This window comes from Squalius cephalus (genome assembly GCF_949319135.1).
Source record: "Squalius cephalus genome assembly, chromosome: 16".
NCBI lineage: Eukaryota > Metazoa > Chordata > Actinopteri > Cypriniformes > Leuciscidae > Squalius > Squalius cephalus.
In genome coordinates this window covers 25,002,979-25,028,401 of record NC_137137.1, presented here as the reverse complement: position 1 = coordinate 25,028,401, position 25,423 = coordinate 25,002,979, and the positions used below count along the sequence as shown (strand labels likewise).

The 25,423-nt window shown below is 37.9% G+C and overlaps 2 protein-coding genes across 2 annotated transcripts in view; one reads left to right on the top strand and one right to left on the bottom strand.

The window, feature by feature from the left end:
- Positions 1 to 32: 32 nt before the first annotated feature.
- Positions 33 to 23,559, top strand: LOC307174391 (carnitine O-acetyltransferase). Its single transcript, XM_079898170.1, has 14 exons — positions 33 to 471; positions 4,120 to 4,398; positions 4,671 to 4,789; positions 6,205 to 6,258; positions 6,345 to 6,510; positions 8,874 to 9,048; positions 9,540 to 9,718; positions 9,825 to 9,925; positions 10,877 to 10,996; positions 11,099 to 11,221; positions 14,217 to 14,352; positions 14,444 to 14,506; positions 14,663 to 14,800; positions 23,003 to 23,559. The coding sequence occupies exons 1-14, from the start codon at positions 445 to 447 to the stop codon at positions 23,210 to 23,212; spliced, it is 1,890 nt and encodes a 629-aa protein (XP_079754296.1). The 5' UTR covers positions 33 to 444; the 3' UTR covers positions 23,213 to 23,559.
- A 233-nt stretch (positions 23,560 to 23,792) lies between these two features.
- The window catches only part of adamts13 (ADAM metallopeptidase with thrombospondin type 1 motif, 13), a 28,448-nt gene continuing 26,817 nt past the window's right edge, over positions 23,793 to 25,423 (bottom strand). The window contains exon 31 of the mRNA XM_079898169.1: positions 23,793 to 24,730. Within this exon, the coding sequence (XP_079754295.1) occupies positions 24,557 to 24,730 (174 nt within the window). The 3' untranslated portion in view covers positions 23,793 to 24,556. The remainder of the gene's footprint in view (positions 24,731 to 25,423) is intronic.

The window sequence follows — 25,423 nt, the reverse complement described above, 5'->3', positions numbered from 1 at the left end:
TGTCTGAAAAGATTTTAGAGCGCAATGCATGCATTGACAGTCGCTTAGCGATGACGTTGTGAACGTACAAATAGGCCGACAGATGGCAATGTTTATTTGGTTTACCCATAGGCTATGGTTTAAAATATCACCCTACATTTTAACTGATAAAATAAACGACTTAAATATAGACGTTATCGTTACAATTTTTTTAATATAAATACCGTATAGCTATAATGTTTTTTTTCTTTCTTTATTTGGTGCCTCACCAGCTCAGTGCAAGTCATTCAGGGGCAAAATAAACTGGTAGCTGCAGTTGTCAATCTTATCCGAGCGAGGGCGAGGGTGTGCGACCCGTGTTGCGACTTGTCAAGAAAGTTTTAGTCAACCTTGTAGCGCATAATGTCGGGGAGATCCTGTTCTTCAGCTGTCAGTTGAATTCTCCAAGATCATTTGCGTGAAATCATGCTGTGCGTTCTGACCAGAACTGCGGTAAGTGCTGGTTAATCATAGTGTACAATACATTAGCCAACAAACGCATTGACTTTAACAGTTAACAGTTAATTGTACGCCTGCCAAGTGTTATGCACCAATAGCCGTCACGCCCCATGTAGTTTTGATGCGCTGCGCGTTTGTTTTTATCCATCGTTTATTGTCTTGTCTTGGTCTGAAACATATTGTATGCATTTGTTGTGCGTCATTTTGTTGTTACGAGTAACGTTAGCCTATTTAAAAACATGTCGAATGAATTATGACATGTTGTGATGACCCACATAATTAGAGGACAAATCAGCAACAAATGTCAGAGTTGTTGTCAAGAAAAACGGATGCCACTGCATGTACTTTGACAACGGGACATCGACGATCAATATAATGAAATAGTCTGTTCAAACAAGGTTAGTTAGCTACATGTTTGTAAACAGTGTGCAGAAAGGTCGTCGTGTAAGAGCATGTTTTCAATACCATAACAGAATTAGTCTCCCTTCATAACATTGTTGGAATAAAGCGATTTTTTTTTTAGGAGACAGAATCTGCCAATTAATAAATTATTATTATTATTATTATTATTTATTTATTTATTTATTTGTCCTTTTAGGGGGATTTTATAAAACACACAGTGAATTTATAAGATACTTAAATTTAATTCTGAATTGCACAATAACTCGTTTGAGCACATATGACGCCTAGCTTGTAGAATATTAAAAGAATAACTAGTTTATTACTATTTTAAGGGCCGTACACTGACATTTGGGCAGGTGCTCAAGCGAAAAATAAAGGGCACCCTTCTCTTAGGTATAATTAGCCTACTATAACAATTACACTACTGTAGAACATCTTTCAATTATATTTATTTAAATAAATAAATATGTCCATTGTTTTCATTGTTTAGTAAATGAGCAAAATCAATGTGGTGCATTACTGACAGAAAATACTATTATTTATTATTACACTATTATTATATGCATACTGCAATTACAGTTGCATGATGTTATGAAATTAGTGTTTAATGTAACATTTTGAATATAGAAAAATGAAATGATACTTTTCGATAGGCCTACTAATATGAAACTGAAACCGCCAGGTGGCAGAAGGTCTTAAGTGAGTCAAAGAGTCATTCATTGACTGATTCGTTCAAACCGGCTGATTCATTTTCAATTCATGAACAAAACACCATTCTGTATGTTGCAGGCGCAGCTGTTCTGTTTTGTTTGTGAAAAAGAACAAAAAAACATTCAAAATGGAGAATACTGTGTTTAAAATCTATTTAAATTAATATGAACTTATTTTTTATTGAACTGTATTAAAATGAATTTGCAATCGTGCTGATATTCGAGAAAACAGCACTTTTGCTTAAATATATCATAATATAAAAATATAAAAGACAAAACAATATACGGGAACAGTTCATATCTTGAATTTAGCGGTTATTTTAATTAATTTGGGGGTATTTTCATTTTCGATCCTGCACAATGCTTAGGCTACACGCCTTACACCAACGCCATACTCGCTTGTTGTTAAAGGGTTAGTTCTCCCAAAAATTTTAATTATCCCGTAATTAACTCACCCTCATCCTAGGCTTTTGTCTTTTTTGACTTTTGTCTTTAAGCCAAACACAATCAGAGTTATGTTAAAGAATATCCTGGCTCTTCCTAGCTTTATAATGGGATTGAATGGTAAAAAAAATCGAAGCCCAAAAAAGTGCATCCATACATAATAAAAGTAATCCATACGACTCCAGGGGGTTAATAAAGGCCTTCTGAAGCAAAGCCATGAGTTTGTTGTAAGAAAAATATACATATTTGTAACTTTATAAACTATAATCACTGGCTTCCGCTAACGACCACACGCAAGTCGAGTTCTGGCCGAGAGGGACCTCCAAGGCCTAAAATGAACACTCGCCAAGCGCTAAATGAGAGTAAAAATCTGCGTTGTTGACTAGTTTATGAAACAGTGTCAGTCGCCAGTTGGCCAGTAATTTTTTTTTTAATTTTAACAATGCAATGTTGTGACAACATGAACATGAACAAACGTGAACGACGCTCTGTACAGTTGACAGTTCAGTGCTTCATCATCACGAAAGTTTCAGCCTTTCCAATGTATATTCAAGCGCTGGAACACGCAAAAAGGAATTTGTTACTCGTGCGCTGTGGGAAGTTTAACATCCGAAGCGCATGACCTGAAAGCCACGTCTCCCAGACAGCACATAAAGTTGAGCCCTTCAGTGGACAAATTCACTCAAAATTATTCACTCAAAAAACGCCTGTCTCGGAGAGTATCCTAGTAAACATATTCGGTTATGTCTTAAAGGGGTGGTAGCCTATAATGCCCTTTTCACAAGATGTAAAATAAGTCTTTGATGTCCCCAGAGTTTGTATGTGAAGTTTTAGCTCAAAATACCCAACATTTATTTTTATGTATAGCATGTTAAAATTTTCACTTTTTGAGGGTGAGCAAAAAACGCACAGTTTTTGTGTCTGTCCCTTTAAATGCAAATGAGCTGCTGCTCCCGACACGGAGGGCGGAGCTACAACAGCTTTTGTCCTTTTACCTCACACAGACATGCACTGAAAATTTCTAAAACTTTTAGCCTTTTATGTTCAAACCGGAGTCAGACAATGATGGAGAGACTCAATAAGAAGTGACAAAATGTAGAATGCAACTAGACATTTCTGAATGGTTAGTTGATGAATTCTATGTAGCTTATGTGTAGTTATCTTCCAGTCACTGATTAGCATATGTCATCTGTCATGATAATCTATAAATGAGTTCCCGGGGAGGGGTTTATGTAAATTTTAGGGTTGGTGATGTCACTAACCCGGGAGGAATGTCGTGTAGCCCCTACCAGCCTTTGTTGTAGTCCTTAAAAAGCAATTTCTTTAAAAGCAAATATTTCCCTTTGCTTTGAACTTTGAGCATTGTAACTTTGCAGATGTTGTTTATGCTCAAACAGCATTATTACACACTAACTAAAGTTAGAAAAGTGAAATCATAATCAACCACCACTTTAAGTGAACACAAACACAAAACTCATGATCGTGCGTGCATTCAGTCTTAAAGTGAGAGCATCCTAACAAATCTGCTACTATCTGCGTTTTTAATGTTAACCAAACAACAAAGGACAAAGAAAAAAAAAACACTCAATGCTCTCGAAAAACACTATTGTTATTTATTTGATTAGCCTACTTTATTAAATTTCGCTACCAGAAAACTATTAGACCTGCCTGAAGAGTACTGTTTATTTCACTTGTATGTATTTATTTGTGCTTTTACTTTTAATTTGATTGTTTGTTCTTATTTTATTACTGTCTGTTTGTTTAATTGTCTTTAAAAATATAGGCTATTAAATTTGTAGATAAGCTAGTAGTTTTAGCTGTGGTATCAAATTGGAATAGAGGAATGTGAATTTACACTGGTTTCTAAAATTTTGGTGTCATAACTGAAGGGCAGGTGCCTGACTATTTAGAAAATATTATGTTATAATGTTAAAAATTAAGATAAAAATTAAGCTCTACATTTATTTATTTTTTGTAAAAATAGAAAAAGTGTATACATTTTTTAGTCTCACTTTTACAGAGTCCAGGTATTATGTTGCATGTCTTATTAAAACAATTCAATGTTCATAATCATCTGTATTTTTAGGCCAGGACGGCCCTGGTGAAGCCCTGCCGACTACCGACTCCAGTGCCGGTTGTTCAAATTTCTGACCGGACACTGGTCCATCAGGAGAGTCTGCCGAAGCTGCCCGTTCCGCCGCTGAAGCAGACATGTGCGCGGTATATGGCATCGCTCGAGCCGTTGATCTCCGAAGAGGAGATGGCGCACACGCAGCAGCTCATGAAGGAGTTCCTCCAGCCCGGTGGCGTAGGAGAGAGACTGCAGAAGAGCCTCGAGCGCCGGGCACGCAAAACCGAGAACTGGGTGCGCTGGTGTGCCGTAAATCATTCTAACTGTATAATCACATATTTTTTTAAATAATTTACTAGCTATAATAATTTACTTTTAGCACTTTACTTAATACTTTTGAATTTTATTTTAATACCACACATAAAATATGCTTAGTGTGTATATATGCCAAAAAGAGTACAGTAACCACTGACAAAGTTTTTTAAGTACACAGTACTTTTATTTTGCGTGTGTAATAAACCTTCACATACTCCAAATGTTTCAATGTTTTCCTTTGTATGATCCAGCTCTCTGACTGGTGGATGCAGTCAGCCTACCTGGACTCTCGAATGCCTGTGGCGATGTACACAAGCCCAGGGGTCGTTTTACCCAAAATGCACTTCCAAGACCGCCAGGGACAAATGAGGTGGGTGGCGACGGTTACTTTTATGTGGGCAATGAGACACAACTGAGCAAATTTAATTATTTGAAATATATATGATTTATAACACATTTTAAATACACTACTATTCAAAAGTTTGGGGTCAGTAAGATTTAAGCAGCACAACAGTTTTCAACATTGATAATAATAATAAAAATGTTTCTTGAGCACCAAATTAGCATATTAGAATGATTACTGAAGGATCATGAGTACTCTGACTGGAGTAATGGCTGCTGAAAATGCAGCTTTGTCATCACAGGAATAAATTACATTTTAAAATATATTCAAATAGATCACAGTTATTTTAAATTTTTATAATATTTCACAATATTTTTTGTCAAATAAAAGCAGCCTTGGTGAGCGTGAGAGACTACATCTTCGTCTTCAAAGACATTCTGAATTGTACCGACCCCAAACTTTTGAATTGCAGTGTATATTTAAGTCAAGTCAAGTCAAGTCATCTTCATTTATATAGCGCTTTTAACAATGTAGATTGTTCCAAAGCGGCTTTACAGAGATAGATTGTTTTGGCCTTATAGCAGTTCTTGAATAAAGTTATTTCCCAGCTAAAGTTAATTTGATTGATTCATTTCCGTCACAACAATCATTAGTTATTAACTTATGGGCCGCTAAGTTAATAACTTCAGTTAATAACTCATTTATTATTAATTAGTTGAAATTTTAATCCAAATTGACTAATACAGTAGCAACCTTCACAAGGACCGTCCGACTTGATCAGGATGGGATTATTGCTCAAGAGCACAATGATGATAGTTCATGATAGTTCCAGGTTCAAAGCCTCATCAGTCCAGAGCATGTATGTGGATATATTCTTGAACAGCAGAGAGAATTGGGTTGATTTTGGAGAGGACTTTAGTTTTGGGGTTTTAAGTTTCACATCGACCTTTACACAGAGTTCTAGCTTTGCTTGGCTATTTTTGGCATATGTGCTACCCCTGGCATTGGACTGTTTTTTCAAAGGGATTTGCACTTTAGATTCGGCCATGTTCCATTTTTAGATTTGCCCCTTATATCTTTGCAATCAACACTTATAGTGACATTTCATATAGGCAGATACCTTAAAAGTATGTTTAGTGTGTAGTGTCAGGTTATATAAAACCATCATGAGAAATAAACATTACATGTGGTGTTTGTATGTTTACATAACCGTGTTGTTCTCTGCTACATGATATCTATAGTCTGCTCTTTATCTATAGTCTGCTCTTTTTTTCAACTTTTTTTTTTAAGCTTACAGTCTTCAGTGAAAATGAAAACTGTTTGTTATATAAAATGTCTCTTTGAGAAATCAATATTTTTGACCTGTGTGCCTGTTTTTCCAAAAGTGTCATAATATGTTTTCAGCTGTTCAGATTTAGCAATTCCAGCATTCTCTTTTATAGATTTGCTGCTAAACTCATTGCTGGTGTTTTGGATTTCAAAAGTATGATTGATAGGTGAGTTATTTTATTATTTATGAAGCAATTGGAAAATGTCCAAATGTATTAGTTTGTTTTAATCAACATTCTTTACTGTGTCATAGTCAAACATTGCCTGTGGAATATTTGGGTGGCAAGGCTTTGTGCATGGACCAGTATTACCAGGTGCTGTCTTCATGTCGGATCCCTGGACCCAAGAGGGACACTGTGGTGAACCACGCAATTGGAAAGAACCCTCCTACGCACATCACAGTGGTCCACAACTTTCAGGTGCTTTGCCACACTTTCAGGCTTCTTTCAAAAAACATTAAAGAGGACCTGTTTTGCTTTTAATTTGTAATGTTGCTGTTTGATCATAAAAAAGTCTGCAAAGTTACAAAGCAAAAAGTCAACTCCAAAGGGAGATATTCTTCATATAAGTAAGCACTGTTTCTGAACTCTCTGAAACACCTCGATTGTAGTCTTGAGTTTTCTTCTGGAAATGTACATGCCGCAATATTCCTCATTTAAATAATTCCCGCCCAAGGCATATGGACAACAGGTGTAAATTATAATCAGACAATGAATAACCAAGGAAACTAGCACAGGAAACTGAACAAAACCCATGCAAAACCCACCTATACATACAAAAGAACACAAACACAGATTATCCCTTACAGTATCCCCTCCGATCAAGAAGGCGCGACCTTACTCCTCATTATCTATACAAAAAAGTCCAATAGAGGCAGGTTGTCGAACGCTTAGGTGGAGGGATGCAGAGTCCCAGAGTACGTGGGACAGGGGCCAAGGCAGAAACAAAGACGGGAGGAGACAGGGGGAACCCCTAGCAGGAGGGCCAGGATGCAGGCCCATGGCGGAGTCAAGGGAGGGAGGAGTCATGGTAGAGGCTTAGCAGCAGGAATCAGGGAGCCGACGGACCAAGATAGAGCTGGCCAGGGTGAAGCCGGAGGACTGGAGGAACTGGGAGACACCAAAGGTCCTGGAGGACAGGGAGGTCCACAGTGGCAAGCAACTGAGGAGGAGCCAGGACTGAGGACTGAGGCAAAGGTGCAGTGACCGAGGATTAAGGCAGAGCTGGAGGGAAGGAGGAACCCGACGGAGCCGAAGAGCTGGACAGACCGAGGTCGAGTGAGTCACAAGTCGACACTCCAGGACTTGACTGGTGAACACAAAGCCCAAGGCAAATCCAGGCAGGGAAACGGAGCCAGCATGGGAGAAGCTGAAGGACTGAGATGAGACGGTGCAGGTAGGACTGAAGGAGTGGGCAGTGCAGGCAGAGGTTTCACTGACAGTTCTCTGGATAGATACAGGACAGACATATAGGAATGACCCTCTTGGCCGACTCGGAACAGGCAAACATTTTTATCTTGGCTGACTTGAAACAAGCAGAGGAGGTGGGAGTGGGAGGCAGGGTGGTAACACAGACTCGATATTAGGTGGCGAAGCAGGTTCAGTGCAGGGTGACAAAATGGGCAGGCTCTCCCACAGTAGAGGGGGTACTACCTCACCTCATCCCCTCGAACTCCATCAAAATTCCGTCAGGTACTGAAGTTGTAGCCGGCTCACTCACCTGATCCTTGGACGATCCTTGGCTCAGTTTCTTTCCATACTGGCAGTGGTATCGCTGTGGGCTCTGGCTCCATGTCTGCGGTGGGCTCAGTGGGCTTAGTGGTTGCGACTGGCACACTCTTTTCCTCCTCGCTCTGGCAGATGGTGAAGCGGGAACCGTGAAGGAGGAGTACCCATTCCACGTACTCCATAATGGTCCCTAAAGGTCCGTCTCCAGTCAAGCGCACTCTTGTCTCAGCGTTCAAGCTGGATCAGAAAATCACACACAGGCAGTCGTCATCATAGTGAACAAGGTGGTAAAGGTCCAAAAATGCCTGTGTGTGCCTCTCTAGGGACTGGTTACCCTGCAAGGAGGAGGAGGATATGCAGCTATTTATCTGCCGCTGGATCCCTAAAGGTCAGTTCTTCTGTCACAGCTATCAGACCTATGACCAGATTTGTCTCCATACTGGCGTGCTGAATCCAATCTTCAATAACCAAGGAAACTAACACCGGAAACTCAACTAAACGTGCAAAACCTACCCATGCATACAAAGATCACAGAAACACAGACCATCCCTTATATCATAGACATGTGACACGGGCCAGCAAAATATGCCTGGGGTGTTTTGATGTAAACATTAGAAAAAATACTGAAAACATATGAGATTGTTGCAGAAACCCATGTTTTGTATTTATATAATTTTAATATTGATATTTTTTAAAGGAACTGATACCAAATGATTAGTTTGTGAGTAATGATACATTGATACTGCAGTAACAATGTAAAACATGTGGAGAAATAAGATGTTTTTTGAACATTCAAGCATGAAAATCTGTTCTAATAGACCCATAGTGTTCAGTAATTCTTTTTATGAGTTTTTAATTTTGACAAATTAATCGTTTTTCAAATGGTTTTCTACATATTTGAGCTTTGGGTTTGAAGCTTTGGTATTTGCCAGTAACATTAAAGTCGATTTTGTTTGTAGGTGAGATCCAGTGAGACAAAATGAATAAAGATAAATATGTTTTCTTTCCATTTCTCTCTCTAACTCACATACTGTTTGTTTATCTGTGTTCCTCAGTTCTTTGTTCTGGATGTGTACAACAGTGATGGTTCACCACTGACTGTAGATCAGATCTATGTTCAGCTGGAAAAGATCTGGAACACTTCCCTTCAGACCAATAAAGAGCCAGTTGGCATCCTGACTTCCAACCACCGTAACACCTGGGGCAAGGCCTACAACAACCTGATCAAGGGTGAGTTGAATGGAAAGTAACATTTGATAGAGCCTTTGTATGTCAATGGGAACAGACTAGGCAAAATTCTTGCTGATTTTTTTATACAAATACTTATTTAGTTAAAAAGATCTTGGTAAGATATCACTGTTAATAAACAAGTTTCATATTTAAAATTCATATAATTATTTAAAATGCCAAATAATCCTATTTATTAATACATACACACATATACATATATATATATATATATATATATATATATATATATATATATATATATATATATATATATATATATATATATATATATATATATATATAAATTTAGTTTTTTTTTTCTCTCAAATTTGCATCATTTACACAACTCAAATTCCAAATAGGATTGTGCCATTCTGAATAGCCAGTGAACCCTGCTGCATTTTTTTCCACTTTAGAGCTCACATTAATTATTCAGTAGTGGGCATTTTGTTGGTGGTGTTTATTTTTCCTGTATATTTACACTGTTCCAGACAAGACAAATAAGGATTCAGTGCGGGCAATCCAGAAGAGCATCTTCACAGTGTGTCTTGATGCTCCAAAGCCACAGGTGTCAGATGAGATGTACCATAACAAGGTGGCTGCTCAAATGCTCCATGGTGGAGGCAGTCGCTGGAACAGTGGAAACCGCTGGTTTGACAAAACGCTGCAGGTTACTATCATGCATTTATATCTGTCCACAAAGCTCAAAGAGTAGATATGAATCCAGATGTATTGAGATATTCTTCTTTACCTGCAATCTCTTCTGTTTCCCACAGTTCATAATTGGGGAGGACGGATCGTGTGGACTCACCTATGAACATGCTGCGGTTGAGGGACCTCCCATTGTTTTCCTGGTGGACCATGTTGTTGATTATATGTAAGGATATGACATCATATAATTCTCCATTAGATTTTTAAAAGGAATTTTTCGACAAGAAATATACACTACTGTTCAAAAGTGTGGGGTTGGTACGATTTTTTTAATGAAAGAAGTCTCTTCTGCTCACCAAGGCTGCCTTTATTTGATCAAAAATAATAGTAATATTGCAAAATATTATTACAATTTAAAATAAGTGTTTTCTATTTGAATATATTTTAAAATGTAATTCATTCCTGTGATGGCAAAACTGAATTTTCTGCATCATTACTCCAGTTTTCAGTGTCACATGATCCTTCAGAAATAATTCTTCTATTATGCTGATTTGCTGCTCAAGAAACATTTCTTTTTTACGATCAATGTTGAAAACAGTTGTACTGCTTCATATTTCTGTGGAAACTGGTACAATTTTTTTTTGAATACTTAAAAGAACAGTATTTATTTAAAATAGAAATATTTTGTAACATTATTGACCACAACCGTTTAAATGGTATGTAAATATATTAACCAACAGATATGCACTGATACTGATAAGCTGGTAATTATTTTCACAGATCACAGATAAATGACTAATATTAACATTTTACTCTGCTCTGTATCACAACATTATAACAGTATTAAAATAGATGTTCATGTGAGATTTGCTAAAGATTGCACTCAACAGTGTTGTTAACATTGTTATTAAAGATGAACTTTAAGAAAGCATTATATGATGGCAGTGGTAATCTATAAACAAGGAAATGAGCATGCACAATCAAATATCAAATATCGGCCAATGCCAATAAATAAAAAATTCTCTAATATTGGCTTCTAACCAATATAGTATTGTGCATCCCTAAACACAGGGCACCGAATAGGTTTGATCATGTTGAGTCAATGCTTTTTTTTGTGAAAAAGTATTGGTGTTCAAAAAGTTTATAGATGATATGTTATGCAACACGTATGTAACAGGAGGAGAAATGAGATGGTACGAACTCCCATGATTCCACTACCTATGCCACTAAAGCTTCGATTCAACATCACGCCAGAAATCAAGAAGGACATTGAGAAAGCCAAACAGAACATGAACATGTGAGGACATTTCAAACTGATATAATGGGCTTTGAATCAGTACCTGTAATAAATGAATATTAAATCATGTACTTCCTTCATCCTCTTATATCCTGTGTATAGAATGGTGCATGAACTGGACGTTCGAGTGCTAAACTTCTCACACTACGGAAGAAAATTCCCGAGGTCTCATAAATTGAGTCCTGACGCATTCATCCAAATGGCTCTGCAGTTGGCATATTACAGGTAAGTTTGACACCCTAGTGCTGAATATTTGATCTCTGACCAACGGTCTCTAAAAATCCCTGAAAACCTGTAGTCCTTCAGATAGTATTTTGTTTTTACATCCCAATGGCTTCTCTCACTTCATTTCCTAGGTTGCATGCATGCCATTTATGCCTCATTTCTTCTTGTCAGCATCTTTAAAGGTCAAGTATGTAATTTTTTTATGTTCAAATCCTTTCTATAAGTCAGTCATTTGTAGGGTTGCATTTAAGTTTAAGTCCTTTTTAATGCCTTTTTCTTGCTAACTTCCCTCTGTCTCGTTCACTCGGATGTACGTCATTGCTTACGTTGCACGAGTGCCCACTACTGGTGGAACACTTGCAATGGGTTTAAATGGAACACCGTAAGCCCTTGATCACTTTTGGGTAAATTAAGTGCGAAGCACTGTGAGTTGCTGTTGTGATGTTATGATCATGTTGCTTTGTGGTCTACGGAGCTGCCTGAAGTGAACATATGAGAAGACTCGCTCCCTCTGTGAAAATCGAGGGGTCGAGGGTCTGTCCAAATAAACATCCATCGTCCACTTGACGAAGATGAACGCAGCTTCTGGCTCAAACAGTGCCGTGAATGTAGGGTGGGACTAACTGTATAGGTATCTCGATAGCCAAAGGGGGTGTGGAAACAACATTTTTGCAATTCTGTTTAGTGCCACTAGTGGCATATAAATTACATACTTTACCTTTAAAACATGCAATGCATTCTGAAAGTGGAGAGATGCAGAAAATGACCAAAGGGGATACGACATGCAGTTTCCATGTGATTAGAAACTGGTTTCCTCCCAACATTTGCATGCTTTCACACAATAATTAAATGCATGTGGATAAATTAAAGTATGGCAGGGTTAAAGTGTGGCAAAGACTTTTTGTTTCTTTGTGGTCTTCAGTACTCAAAGGCCTGGGGCCTCATGTATCAATCTTGCGTACGCACAAAAACTTTGCGTACGCCAGCTTTCACGCTCACGGTCGGATGTACTAACAGTGAAATTAACGCGAGAATGTGCGTTCCTCCACGCCAATTTCATGTCTGGCGTACGTACATTTCTCATTGTTTTTGTCCGTTGGTGACTCTTACAGGCAATAAAGTGAAGTTGCAAACATTACACAACGAATTGTTCTACAAGTCTATCGCACCACCAACCGTGGGAAGCATTACTATTAATTTGCTATTTATAAAATAATTGTCATATATTGTCACACGAGCCTTATGGGAATATTCTTCTATAAATTTTGCAATTAAGTAAGAACATATAAAAGCATATGCAAACTGATACAACCCTTAGTCTATGGCAATGACAGCTTTGGTTTAATGTCCACCTTTATATCAGACCATTTCTTTTTAAGGTCATTTAGGGTAGACGGTGTACAGTTGAGACATGTGTACAGTTGAGACACCTTAAATAACTTGCGTTCGCAGCAAGCCAAGTTGTGATTTTTGCTGTGCACGTGCGTATTAGTGTCCTCTTTGATCGTGGGAAATTTGAACAACGGGCATTATGGACAACGGTCTCCGATCCGAAGATATCGGGAATTTTTTTTTTTTTTCTAAGATATGACGTTCACTTCACCATGCACTCTCCACAATGAATAGCTTATTATCTTTATGTGACTGTTAAACGTAACTGGTATCACCACAAACGTTATTCTGTGCCCTAAAGACTGGCATATTTCATGGTAGGCTATTGTGTCATGCAAGGTAAATGCAAAATCTAGAGAAATGTGCGAGGTGGCCAGCGGGGGACAGTTGAGACACACTGTACCAACTGTACCCCCGATAGAGTTATATTAGGAAACACACTGTTTAGTTGTTCAGTGTTATGATAACAGTTTAAACGCCGTAATAGCCAGCATAGGACACAAATGAAAATAAAATGTGATATTTGTGATATTTAAACTGTGTATTATTAATAAATATTGCTACATATCTTGTTCCTGCTTTATACATTTTAACCAGTGCTAATTTAAATAAAATGAATGAGTAGCCTATAAATGGATGAATAAACAAAAATGTTGCCCAATTGTTATTTTCTTTATTTGTCTTTATTTTTAATATTTTCAATGAATGGTTAGTTACCTTCACATCATTATAAATTGGTGTCTCAACTTTTTAGTGTCTATGTTTGTATGAAAAATCAAAACGCAAAAAAGTTTCTCAACTGTACTCAATCTACTCTACAGTGTGACTTTCAGATCCCACCGCATTGACCACATCAGCCAAACTCTCCCACTCATATTTTTTTCATTTTGTTATTAATTCTGGAGGACAAACTTCCAAATAAAACATTTTTTTTTCGTTTCTACCTCCGATAGTAGCACCTCCAATTCACTTTCTGTAAAGTTTCGTTTCTTGTCACCATTTTCTTACTGCTTTATTTTGCCAAAGTGGACTCATTACCATATTTAAATTTATTTAATTAAGGGAGGAGACTGGGTGGGGCGTTGTGCTCGTGCATGTGCGCTCAATTTTACGTTAACTGGGATGTACAAAGAGAATATGCGTGGGATCCTTCGTACGCAGAGATTCATACATCTGGGTTTTTTTGTGCGTACGCACATTTACAGCTTTGTCCGTACGCAATGTTTTAGTATGAATTCAACGCAAGTCTTTGTACATGAGGCCCCTGGTTTCTCACACAGGGCTTAGATTAAGCCAGGATTAGGCTTTAGTTCAATTAGGGCATTTAAGTAGCTTTTATAAACATGCCTTAGAAAAAAACATTACTGGTGTGCATCTTGAGACAAAACAATGGCACTGACATATTTTAAGATATGTCAATGCAGGTTGCTTTCCGTTAAAACAGCTCAAACATGTATTTTAGTTTGGGACTAGGCTTGAGCCTTGTCTGTGAAACCATGGAAAAAGTGCTAACTGACAATTAATGCTAGGTGTTCTTGGAAATAATGTTTATGTACCCATAACCACGGCAGTCCACTGATGATTGATCTCGTTCCTGTGTTAGGATGTATCAGATGTGCTGTCCGACTTACGAGAGCGCCTCCTTGCGCATGTTTAAACTGGGCAGAACAGAAGCCATTCGATCCACCACCACAGAATCGCTCCAGTTCACACAAGCCATGGATGATCCGTCAAAAAACGTACAAGTTTACATTTTAGTATCATTTTCGTTTGTCACTCTCGATTAAGTTAATTTTCCATGTTATTATTGTTTCGTTTTCACATTTGCAGAATGCTGAGAAAGCAGCACTGCTCGAAAAGGCAATCAAAGTCCACAGAGAGCACACACACATGGTGAGCGTCATATGATCTTTAAACATTTAAACATGTTTGTCATGAATTCATCAATAAATATGATCTAAATTAATAAAAAAAAAATGTATTGATGCTGTTACAATTTTGCCTATCTTTTTGCCTCCTGATCTCAGTTTTTGTTTCCTTTGTAATCAGGCCATCCATGGGCAGGCTATAGAGAGGCACATCCTGGGTTTAAAGATGGTGGCCATTGAGGATCTGACGTCTTTACCTGAGATCTTCATGGACACATCATTCGCTGTGTCTTCACATTTTAATCTCTTCACGAGTCAGGTTTGTGGCTGCTTAATAACAGTCTGTACTCAGAATTTTGCTATTTATGGGAATTAGACTGGAATTTATTCACTCTTATGCCATCTCATATTGGACTTTCTTCGACTTTTTGAATAATACCTTAAAACTTTAAATAAAATGAAAATCAGGTGTCAAGTTCAAAAATGACAAAAGAACCATAAATCCACAATGTCCACCAACAATAGACAGGGACCCCCGCAAATATTTCTTTTGTTATTTAAAGACCGCGTTAGTAATGTGCTCTATAGGCAGGTCCACAACACATGTACACTCTACTTATTACACACACAGGGACGCGCAGCAGCACACAAACTAGCAAAATATTAGGATAATATTAAATATTAGGATAAAAGGATTACAATGTAAAAGATCTTTGTGTACACAATATTAATATGGCAGAATCCGGCTTGTCTCGTAGATGGTCTGCTTGCGCGCTTTAACCTCGCGCACAAGGAGATGCGTTCAGTCTTTCCACTTGCAAATTCCGCCATGTAAATAGCGAATCTGGCAAGGCGTGAGCGCAACTGGCTTTTAAAGGGAATGGGAGATGAGACTCTGGTTGGTTTATTTCACGTTACGCCTAAAACACACCCATTACTCATTAAGAGAATAGGGACAACCCTTTTAGACCATTTTTCCCATCGTTAAACTAGCAAAAGTGGATTTGGACACTCCCTAATTGCAATTGCGCCCTGCGCTTTAGACCTGCGCTTAGATCGTTAAAATAGGGCCCTTAGACTTATATATGTAAATGACCTCTGTTATTATTAGTTAACCTCTTTGCTTGTGAAATAAGAGCAATGATTTCTTATGTCTTGTGGGTTTGCATAGCTGGCCTGCTTTACATTGTGTCAGGTTCACAAAACAACCCTGAATGTGTCTCTCAAACGGGTAACACCATGTCCTAACCAGACGCATTTCCAGGACAGTTGATAGCGGGACGAAAGGTACTGACTATTGTCCAACTTTTTAAATAAAATGAAAATGAGATGTCAAGTTCAAAAATGACAAAAACATCATAAAAGAACCATACACCAAAATGGGATCTCAAATATATTAAATATTAGGAATACATATCCCCAAAGATATAAAGGACTTAGAAATACTTAATTATGATCCCATAAATAAAAAAATTTAAATAGACATTGCAAGATGGAATTTATTACCTTTTTTTAATATGAGATCTAGAATTGACTCAATCAAGCAAAACATACTTCCAAGATTACTTTATCTGTTTCAGTCTTTGCCTTTTGCCTTGCCCAAAAACAATTTACAGAATGGGACAAATCGATCTCCAGATTCATATGGCAGGGTAGGAGGCCAAGGGTCAAATATAAAACCCTGCAGTTGAGTAAAGAAAAGGGAGGGGCGGCCCTTCCACGTCTAAAAAAATATTTCTGTGCTGCACAACTGAGACCAATAGTCTATTGGTGCAACCCAGAATACCAAGCAAGATGGAAAGATATTGATTGGTTTGGGGAGATTCCTATACAATCGACAATTGTAGATGAAAATCTAATCGAAAATCAATGGATTAGGGTAACTCAGAAAATTTGGCACGAGATTATTAAGGAGTATAAAATAAAGGATTGTGTGAAAATATTGAAATGGAGTACATATGACTCAGACTTTAAAGCAAATACATTAGACACTCGTTTCAAACTGTGGTCTAAGAAAGGGATTACAGCCTATTGTTCAATAATGGATAAAGGACAATTATTAGATTTTCAGCCCTTGAAAGAAAGATTCAATTTAGAATCTAAGGACTTCTTCAGATATCTTTAATTGCAACAAAATTTCAATCAGAAAATGTAAAAAATTGCCTGTCGAAGATCCAAATAAGATTGCTTTAGTTAAATTAATCACCTCAGTGTATAATGCTCAACCAATGGGGAAGAATATTACTAAATTATGTAAAGCATTGACAGTTTTACAAGGAGAGTCATCTCTATGTGTTAAGGAGAAATGGTAGAAGGAAAGCAGTTTAGTAATAACAACTGAGGATTGGGAAAAAATATGCAAACAACAATGGGCAACTTCCCGCTCCCCATACTGGAGAGAATTTTGCTGGAGAAATATTATCCGTTTTATTACTCCAAAACAGAAAAAAAAAATTAGGTAGTGCAAATTGCTGGAGACAGTGTGGTTCTTAGGATGCCAACCACTTTCACATATTTTGGGATTGCCCTAACATCAGATATGTTTTTGGAAAGATATACACACAGTATACTAGAAAAGATTCTAGGCACCTCAATTGATTGCAGTTTTGAGACACTTTATTTTGGCATTGTGCCGATGGTCTCTGGGAAAAGAGGAACAAACACATGTTTAGAATAATTCTTGCATCAAGCAAAAAGGCAATAACCAGATGCTAGTATAAACCTAATCCCCCACAAATACAGGATTGGATTGGTGTTTTAATAGGTATTTTCAATATGGAGAGAATTACATTTTATGTTAATTTTCAGAAGGATTTGTTTGTCGATTTCTGGTCTAAATGGATTGAATATATAATTCCTATTGAACCAAAGAATTTTTTTTTTTTTTTTTTGAGTGATGCGATTACCTCCCCCTTCCTTAGTAAATAGATTCTGTGTTAAATCTGAAGAAAACTGTAAAGAGATACTTTGAGGTGTTTTGTGTTTTGATACTGTCACTGCCTGGAGAGTTTTGGCACATTCACCCACAAAGTCCATTACTTAAAATAGTCAGGGTTTCTTCCCCCCCCCCATCCTCCATCCTCTCACCTTATATTTCACCAGGCTTGTTTTTTCTTTATTTTTGTTGCTGTACTTTTAAGACTTCTATATGCAAATGACCTCTGTTATTATTAGTTAACCTCTTTGCATGTGAAATGAGTAGCAATGATTTTTGCGGGTTTGCATAGCTGGCCTGCTTTACTTTGTGTCAGGTTCAGAAAACAATCCTGAATGTCCTAGCCAGACGCGTTGACAGTGGGACGAAAGGTACTGACTATTGTAGGGGCCACGGTATTTTAAGGGGGCCCACAGCAACAACCTGCATGGGGCCCCGGATTCCCCAGCTATGGCAATAAAGAGCTAATAATCAGTTATCTGGCCATAAGATCCCAGCGACAAGCAATATGTCTGTCCACACAAGACATGTCACGACTACGAGATGTGAAAAAAAAAAAATCAATCAAAATCACAGCCAATCAGAAGAGCATGTGGGTGGGCTCTCTCTGCAAGCACACTGCACTCGGAACGAAATTGATAAGCACGTAAGCATATTTATAAATATTATCCATTGTCGCTTTCAGAATGGCTAAAAAGGTCTTACAAATGATATTAAAACTCACCAAAAATTCATTTAACATTAAATAAAGCACATAATCAGAACCTGAGGTTATCATTGTCAAACTTTGTATGTTGTTCCAGCCGTGACATCACAGAATATAGAAACTGTTTCTAAAATATTATCCCGTCTGTAATAAAAGTCCACTGATGGCAAGTTTGAAGTGAGAACCCAAGTGCAGCTTTATTTCCAAAACGTCATAAAACAAAGTCGTGGCATGAAACTCAAAGCAGAAACATGAATGTGAAGCTTAACAATAGTGGTTACAGTGAAACAATATTTGACCAAGACACATGACAAACATGAGGGCTTAAAGGTCCCGTTCTTCGTGATCCCATGTTTCAAACTTTAGTTAGTGTGTAATGTTGTTGTTAGAGTATAAATAATATCTGTAAAATTATAAAGCTCAAAGTTCAATGCCAAGCGAGATATTTTATTTAACAGAAGTCGCCTACAAAAAACGGCTGGATTGGACTACATCCCTCTACTTCCTTCTTTAATGACGTCATTAAAACCGTGTTTTGACTAACCTCCGCCCACAGGAATACAGGCGTATTGATGGCGAACGACAGACGTGGTTGATGTTTATCTATAATCGGATACCGCAAAAGTTTAATTCGAAGTTGTTAGTTTGCTCTGTCCATTTCACCACGGACTGTTTTTCTAACCTGGGATAATATCAAGCAGGCTTCTCTCAGCGTTTCATACTGACGAAGGGGACAATTTCAACTATATTCCAGCAAGCGGTAAGTAGTGATTTACTATGGAAGTAGCGATCAACTTCACATCGTTTCTCTTAGTAGGATGAAAATAATCTTACTTAAACTGTGATTAATATACAGAAAGCGATCAAAGAACAATCCCTTTCCAATCGCCCAAGCTGTCAATCACACAGCGCGAGTTTATCTGGACACTTGCCAAAACTCGTTATGAAATCAATGACGCTGTTACACTGCACAACGAATCTCTTACTGTATTTATATACCTCATGTTTGCATTGGTGAAATCATTAGTGAGTGCAGAAACTGCGTTGCAATGATAAGATCTTTTTTCACGCGATCAACAGACTGTCATCTGCTCAATGCTCATCACTGAAACCTTTTATGTGATTGAAATAGATCTAAATACTTAAAAAACTTCTCACGATTCGTTAATCCCGATAGCTGTAATAGTAAAAACGTATAATAGCTGTAATAGTAAAAGTTTTCCAGATAGTTCCACATGTAATGCCAGATATTTCATATGCAAGCATGTCAGCCAATCACAGCAGAGGGCGTTTACATTGAAGTCTCACAGCAGACACGCCCCTTCAAACAGAGCGTTCAAATCAGGTGATGAAATCAGGCTAGGAAAAATGCCTTTTATTTCTAAATTATAAAAAAAATTGATCTAAAAAACATACTAACATCATAAGGGCACCCCAGGAAACATTATAAAATAATAAAATTATCCATGGAATGGGACCTTTAAATACACACAAGACTAATGACTAGACAAGGGACACCTGTGAACAATCAAGACAGTTAACCAATGACAACATGACACATTCACATGGGGAACACTTGGCAGGATCACATGACAAGAACAGGGGATCACATGACAGACATGAAACAAGAACATAAAACAAAACCAAAACGTGATACCGTCATTCGTCGCGTATCGCTGTCGTGGCTGATTAGGACAAAATGTCTGATTAACATGAAGTGAGATTGCTACAAGTATAACCCTCAGCCAGGATCAGCACACTGCTCAGTACACTCAGTTATTTTCTTCTAGATCTGCTGTACAGCCGAAACAAACTTTGTTGCATTATTTTCCTGTTATCACTGTAAAGCAGCTTTGAAACAATCAGTATTGTAAAAAGCGCTATATAAATAGAAGTGACTTGACTTGACTCAACTTACAATTCCCAAATTTAGATTCAAAGAAATACACTCACCTAAAGGATTATTAGGAACACCATACTAATACTGTGTTTGACCCCCTTTCGCCTTCAGAACTGCCTTAATTCTACGTGGCATTGATTCAACAAGGTGCTGAAAGCATTCTTTAGAAATGTTGGCCCATATTGATAGGATAGCATCTTGCTGTTGATGGAGATTTGTGGGATGCACATCCAGGGCACGAAGCTCCCGTTCCACCACATCCCAAAGATGCTCTATTGGGTTGAGATCTGGTGACTGTGGGGGCCATTTTAGTACAGTGAACTCATTGTCATGTTCAAGAAACCAATTTGAAATGATTCGAGCTTTGTGACATGGTGCATTATCCTGCTGGAAGTAGCCATCAGAGGATGGGTACATGGTGGTCATAAAGGGATGGACATGGTCAGAAACAATGCTCAGGTAGGCCGTGGCATTTAAACGATGCCCAATTGGCACTAAGGGGCCTAAAGTGTGCCAAGAAAACATCCCCCACACCATTACACCACCACCACCAGCCTGCACAGTGGTAACAAGGCATGATGGATCGATGTTCTCATTCTGTTTACGCCAAATTCTGACTCTACCATCTGAATGTCTCAACAGAAATCGAGACTCATCAGACCAGGCAACATTTTTCCAGTCTTCAACTGTCCAATTTTGGTGAGCTCGTGCAAATTGTAGCCTCTTTTTCCTATTTGTAGTGGAGATGAGTGGTACCCGGTGGGGTCTTCTGCTGTTGTAGCCCATCCGCCTCAAGGTTGTGCGTGTTGTGGCTTCACAAATGCTTTGCTGCATACCTCGGTTGTAACGAGTGGTTATTTCAGTCAAAGTTGCTCTTCTATCAGCTTGAATCAGTCGGCCCATTCTCCTCTGACCTCTAGCATTAACAAGGCATTTTCGCCCACAGGACTGCCGCATACTGGATGTTTTTCCCTTTTCACACCATTCTTTGTAAACCCTAGAAATGGTTGTGCGTGAAAATCCCAGTAACTGAGCAGATTGTGAAATACTCAGACTGGCCCGTCTGGCACCAACAACCATGCCATGCTCAAAATTGCTTAAATCACCTTTCTTTCCCATTCTGACATTCAGTTTGGAGTTCAGGAGATTGTCTTGACCAGGACCACACCCCTAAATGCATTGAAGCAACTGCCATGTGATTGGTTGGTTAGATAATTGCATTAATGAGAAATTGAACAGGTGTTCCTAATAATCCTTTAGGTGAGTGTACATAGTACCTTCTTCTGGTCTACCTATCCTATTTTCTTGCTAAATACTCAATAGGCATTGATAATAAGGGTGGTTATGGTTTTGTAAAATATCTACATGGTCAAACTTTTTTTTTTCAAAGAGCTGAAAGACCTTATGTCCCATTTAAAGCCCCTCTGAGACTCTAAGTAATAGTGTTTCACTGTCATGTAATACCTCGCAAATCATTCTACCATGTTGTTGCCCTTTGATATAGTTTACACTTAACAGATAACAGGGTTGCAGTAATGCTTCCCTGAGGACACTTCTGTGCTATGAAGAAATATCTTTCAGCTCTAGTCAAAGAAAGGATTGTTTTGGAACTGTGTTTACAACTGTATTGGAACTAGGGGTGTCGCAATATACCGGTAATGATGATGACTGTGATATTTCAAAAATAAATAAAATACTGATATAATGCAATACTACAAAAATGTAATTATTGTAAATAATTCAGCGGCAATAGCTAGATGGCAGTAATTTGGTTGACACTCGTAGTAGGTTGTGGAGGTATTTCACCTTAACGCTAGTTGACACCCGTCATGAAATGGAAAAACGACAAGGACAATAACGCAGAAAAAAAGGCAATAACGCAGTGGCTGGATACAAATATGCTTACTTCCATACTATGTAGTAGGCAAAAATACCCGGATGACTTAATACTTCCAGCGATAATACTAAGCTGATCGATCAACTTTGCTAGCGCAACTGGACCAGATCTTATCAGATTGGTAAGGTTTTATTTCATTGGGGACATAATTACTGATTATAATGACTTCTACTGTCTTTTTACACGTCATGCCGTGCTACGGGTGTGAGAACACTATGTAAACATAAAACTATGTCTGCATTTGTGATCATAGAAACGACAAACAAGCGTTACTCTATACTGCTCAAAACTCGCATTTGAATAGTCATTAGCAAATTCTTAATATATGAAAACATACTTACTGTGTCTGTGAGTCAGAAGCACCAGAATGTACATTGCAAAGATGGAATTGCCCCACTTTTTAGAATCAGCCTTTGTGCACAGCCGGCCTTGAACTCTCTGGAAACAGTGCTCCGAAAAATGCGCAGCACACAGTCGAATATTTTAGTTGTACTGTTCTGGAACAGTGTTGTAAATAAAGCTTAAGCACTGTTTTCTAATTGTGTCCTCTTTTGGAAGGCCAAACAATGTAGTTTGGCTTTCGCAACGAATGACATGGCGGCGCCGGCGCAACAAAAATACAGCGAGAATAAAAGTTATGCCTTCTTTATTTGCGTATACATTTGTGCGGTGTTATGAAACTCTGCCCCCACATACTGATGTAGATTTGTGGGGGCGTGTTTGAATGAAGCGTTTTTGGAAGGTGTGGCTAAGCCTTAACTTTTACAAAGAATATCTCTTTAGGTTTGACACTTTGAGCTTTGTAACTCTGCAGATCTTATACATGCACAAACAGCTACATAACACTAAAGAAAAACAAGAAATCGCATCAAATGACCCCTTTAAAAAAAGCTTTTAAAAACGTGTCTCTAGACCTTGAGCTTTTTTTTTTTCGTTCCACTGACCTACATTTTTGACAGCAAAAAAGCAGTGCCCCTTAAGCTGTTTGGGTGTACTGTCCCTTTAAGAGCTTGAATGTTTTGTAAATCTATCTTAAAGTGAAATGTAGCATTTTCATGTAAGCTGTGGTTGTATTATTTTCAGGTTGGATCAAAGACAGACTGTGTTATGTGTTTTGGACCCATGGTTCCTGATGGTTACGGTGTCTGCTACAACCCCATGGATGACCATTTCAACTTTGCAGTGACGGCCTTCAATAGCTGTGAAGAAACCAATGCTACTAAACTGTCCAAGTTTCTAGAGGATGCTCTTCTGGACATGAAGACTCTTCTGGAGCAGGTTTCTAAGGCCTAGTGAGTGACGACACTTATTTAATGGCAAAAGAAACTCTCACAGAAGCCCTGAAACCTTTTCAGACTGGAGGCTTTTCCCACTTTCAGTGTCATTAAGATGGCATGTATTATTGGCTCATATTATTGGCTCATATTGATATTCCATATGAGCGTGACGTGTGTGATTATTATTTTTTTTTTCTTTCATTATGCAAGAACTATAAGTAACTAAGAAAACCATTATTAGGTTGATTCCATTCAATATGTAAGCTTTGTGACTATGTGGTGCTTTTAAAACTTTGATCTGTTTGTTTGAACAAAGCAACATTGACACAATGGCTAATGGAAATCGGGAAACCTGTTTCAAAACAGTCGTTATTTTTGCAGTATATTTTAATGATGCTAATGGCACAGAAATTACACACTTCACTATTCAGGGAAGTGACTATGGATTAAGAGGCTGCTACAAACAGGGACAGAGACATGTTCATTCTGGTTTTACAGTTTCAATTGTAAAAACTGTATGTTTGGGAAGGCTATTGATGTTGTCCAGTCCATATCATGTAAAGCCCAAAGTATACTTCAGTTTTGTTTGTTTTTTTGCGTACGCTAGTATATGTGTACAGTGTGCATGAAGTGAATTTCAGCATTATATTAAAATCAAAAAACTTACTAAAAAAAGGTTATATATAGATTAGATACAGATATTTTATGTTTGCATGTCATGTGACCATTAATCCAATTCAGCGAACCGTGAAAAAAAAACGATTTGTTAAATTATTGAGATGTTTACTTCAAATCTCATGGAGTATTTCAAGTAAATATTTTAGGTCTAGGGATTCGGCTGGTAAAAAAGTTTGGGAAGCTCTGAAATGGACTATACTTTGGACTATACACACTATGTGTTTGTCTGTACACATATGCTAAGTGTAGGCATAAAAAACAAAATATACCTTGGGCTTTAAGGAGGTTCATGCTAGTTTCACAATTGCTAAGTACGACTGTTATTCATTACCAAAACTCTCATAGCCACAGCCTGTTCTAAATCAAAATATCAGAAAATACATTTTATGATTGTTATTTATTTCTTTGTGCTTTTAGATTAGGAGTAGATTTGGCACACATTATTGTCAGCAGATTAACTCATGTTCATTACAATAAATATACAGAAGCACTGATATATAAACAGTAAATTGTATTATTTTTGCTTTTAAATGATATGACAAAACAAGACAGAATACTTCAGATTATATCTTTGATAAAACGTTAATAAATCCTCCTGTTCTGATTCTGGTGTGCTAAACTGGCTAAATTATGGTTGTTAAATGTTCCAAGGCTCTTTATGGACTATAAACTCTCTTACACACTACACTGGTTCTTCTTCAGAAGGGTCAATGTAAGAATACTCGGCCCTGAACATTCCCTTGATTTGCTGATACTCCCCGTGGAATTCCACTTCAGCCCTGCTCCCCGAGGAGCTCCACAGGAAGAGCCGTGTCCCTCTGAATATGGTCGTCTTTAAGGCATCCACATCACGAATCTGGATAAGCAAGAGAAAAAAATAACACAGAACATCAGAGAATCACAGCATAAACTTGTTTGTGCTCAACTCACTGGACGTCACATACACAATGTCTACCAATCTTAGTGCTTGCACGACTACTTATTTTTACTAAATGACGGCTCAGTATCTATCTTATGTAAATGACCCACAAAGTCAGGAACCAGGAAGTATGACCCGGTTCTGTCAACACTGCATTGGCTCCCTATTAAACATTGTATAAATTTTAAAATATTGCTGATTACTTACCAAGCACTAAATCATTTAGCTCCACAGTACTTGAGCGAGCTCTTAACGCATTATAGTCCTTCACATCTATTGCGATCTCAAAATTCCGGCCAGTTGATAATACCTAGAATATCAAAATGACTGCTGGCGATAGATCCTTTTCCTATTTAGCACCAAAACTTTAAAACAATCTTCTTAACATTGTCCGGGAAGCAGACACACTCTGTCAGTTCAAATCTAGATTAAAAACACATCTCTTTGGCCTAGCATACACATATCACATTATAGACTTCTATAATTCAATGTTAGGCTGCATAGATTAGGTCAGCCGGAACCGGGAACACTTCCTATAAATCCTGATGTACTTGTTACATCATAAGAAGGGTGGCGTCTACGCTAACAACGCAGTCCTGAAGTGTCAACCAGTCCCTCCCCTGTGAAGGC

Excerpts from the sequence above, each read along its gene's own strand:
- LOC307174391 (XM_079898170.1), top strand. The coding sequence starts at position 445 with ATGCTGTGCGTTCTGACCAGAACTGCG. Across the intron at positions 4,790-6,204 it reads GACCGCCAGGGACAAATGAG|ATTTGCTGCTAAACTCATTG; the intron begins GTGGGTGGCGAC and ends TCTCTTTTATAG. Across the intron at positions 10,997-11,098 it reads GCCAAACAGAACATGAACAT|AATGGTGCATGAACTGGACG; the intron begins GTGAGGACATTT and ends TCCTGTGTATAG.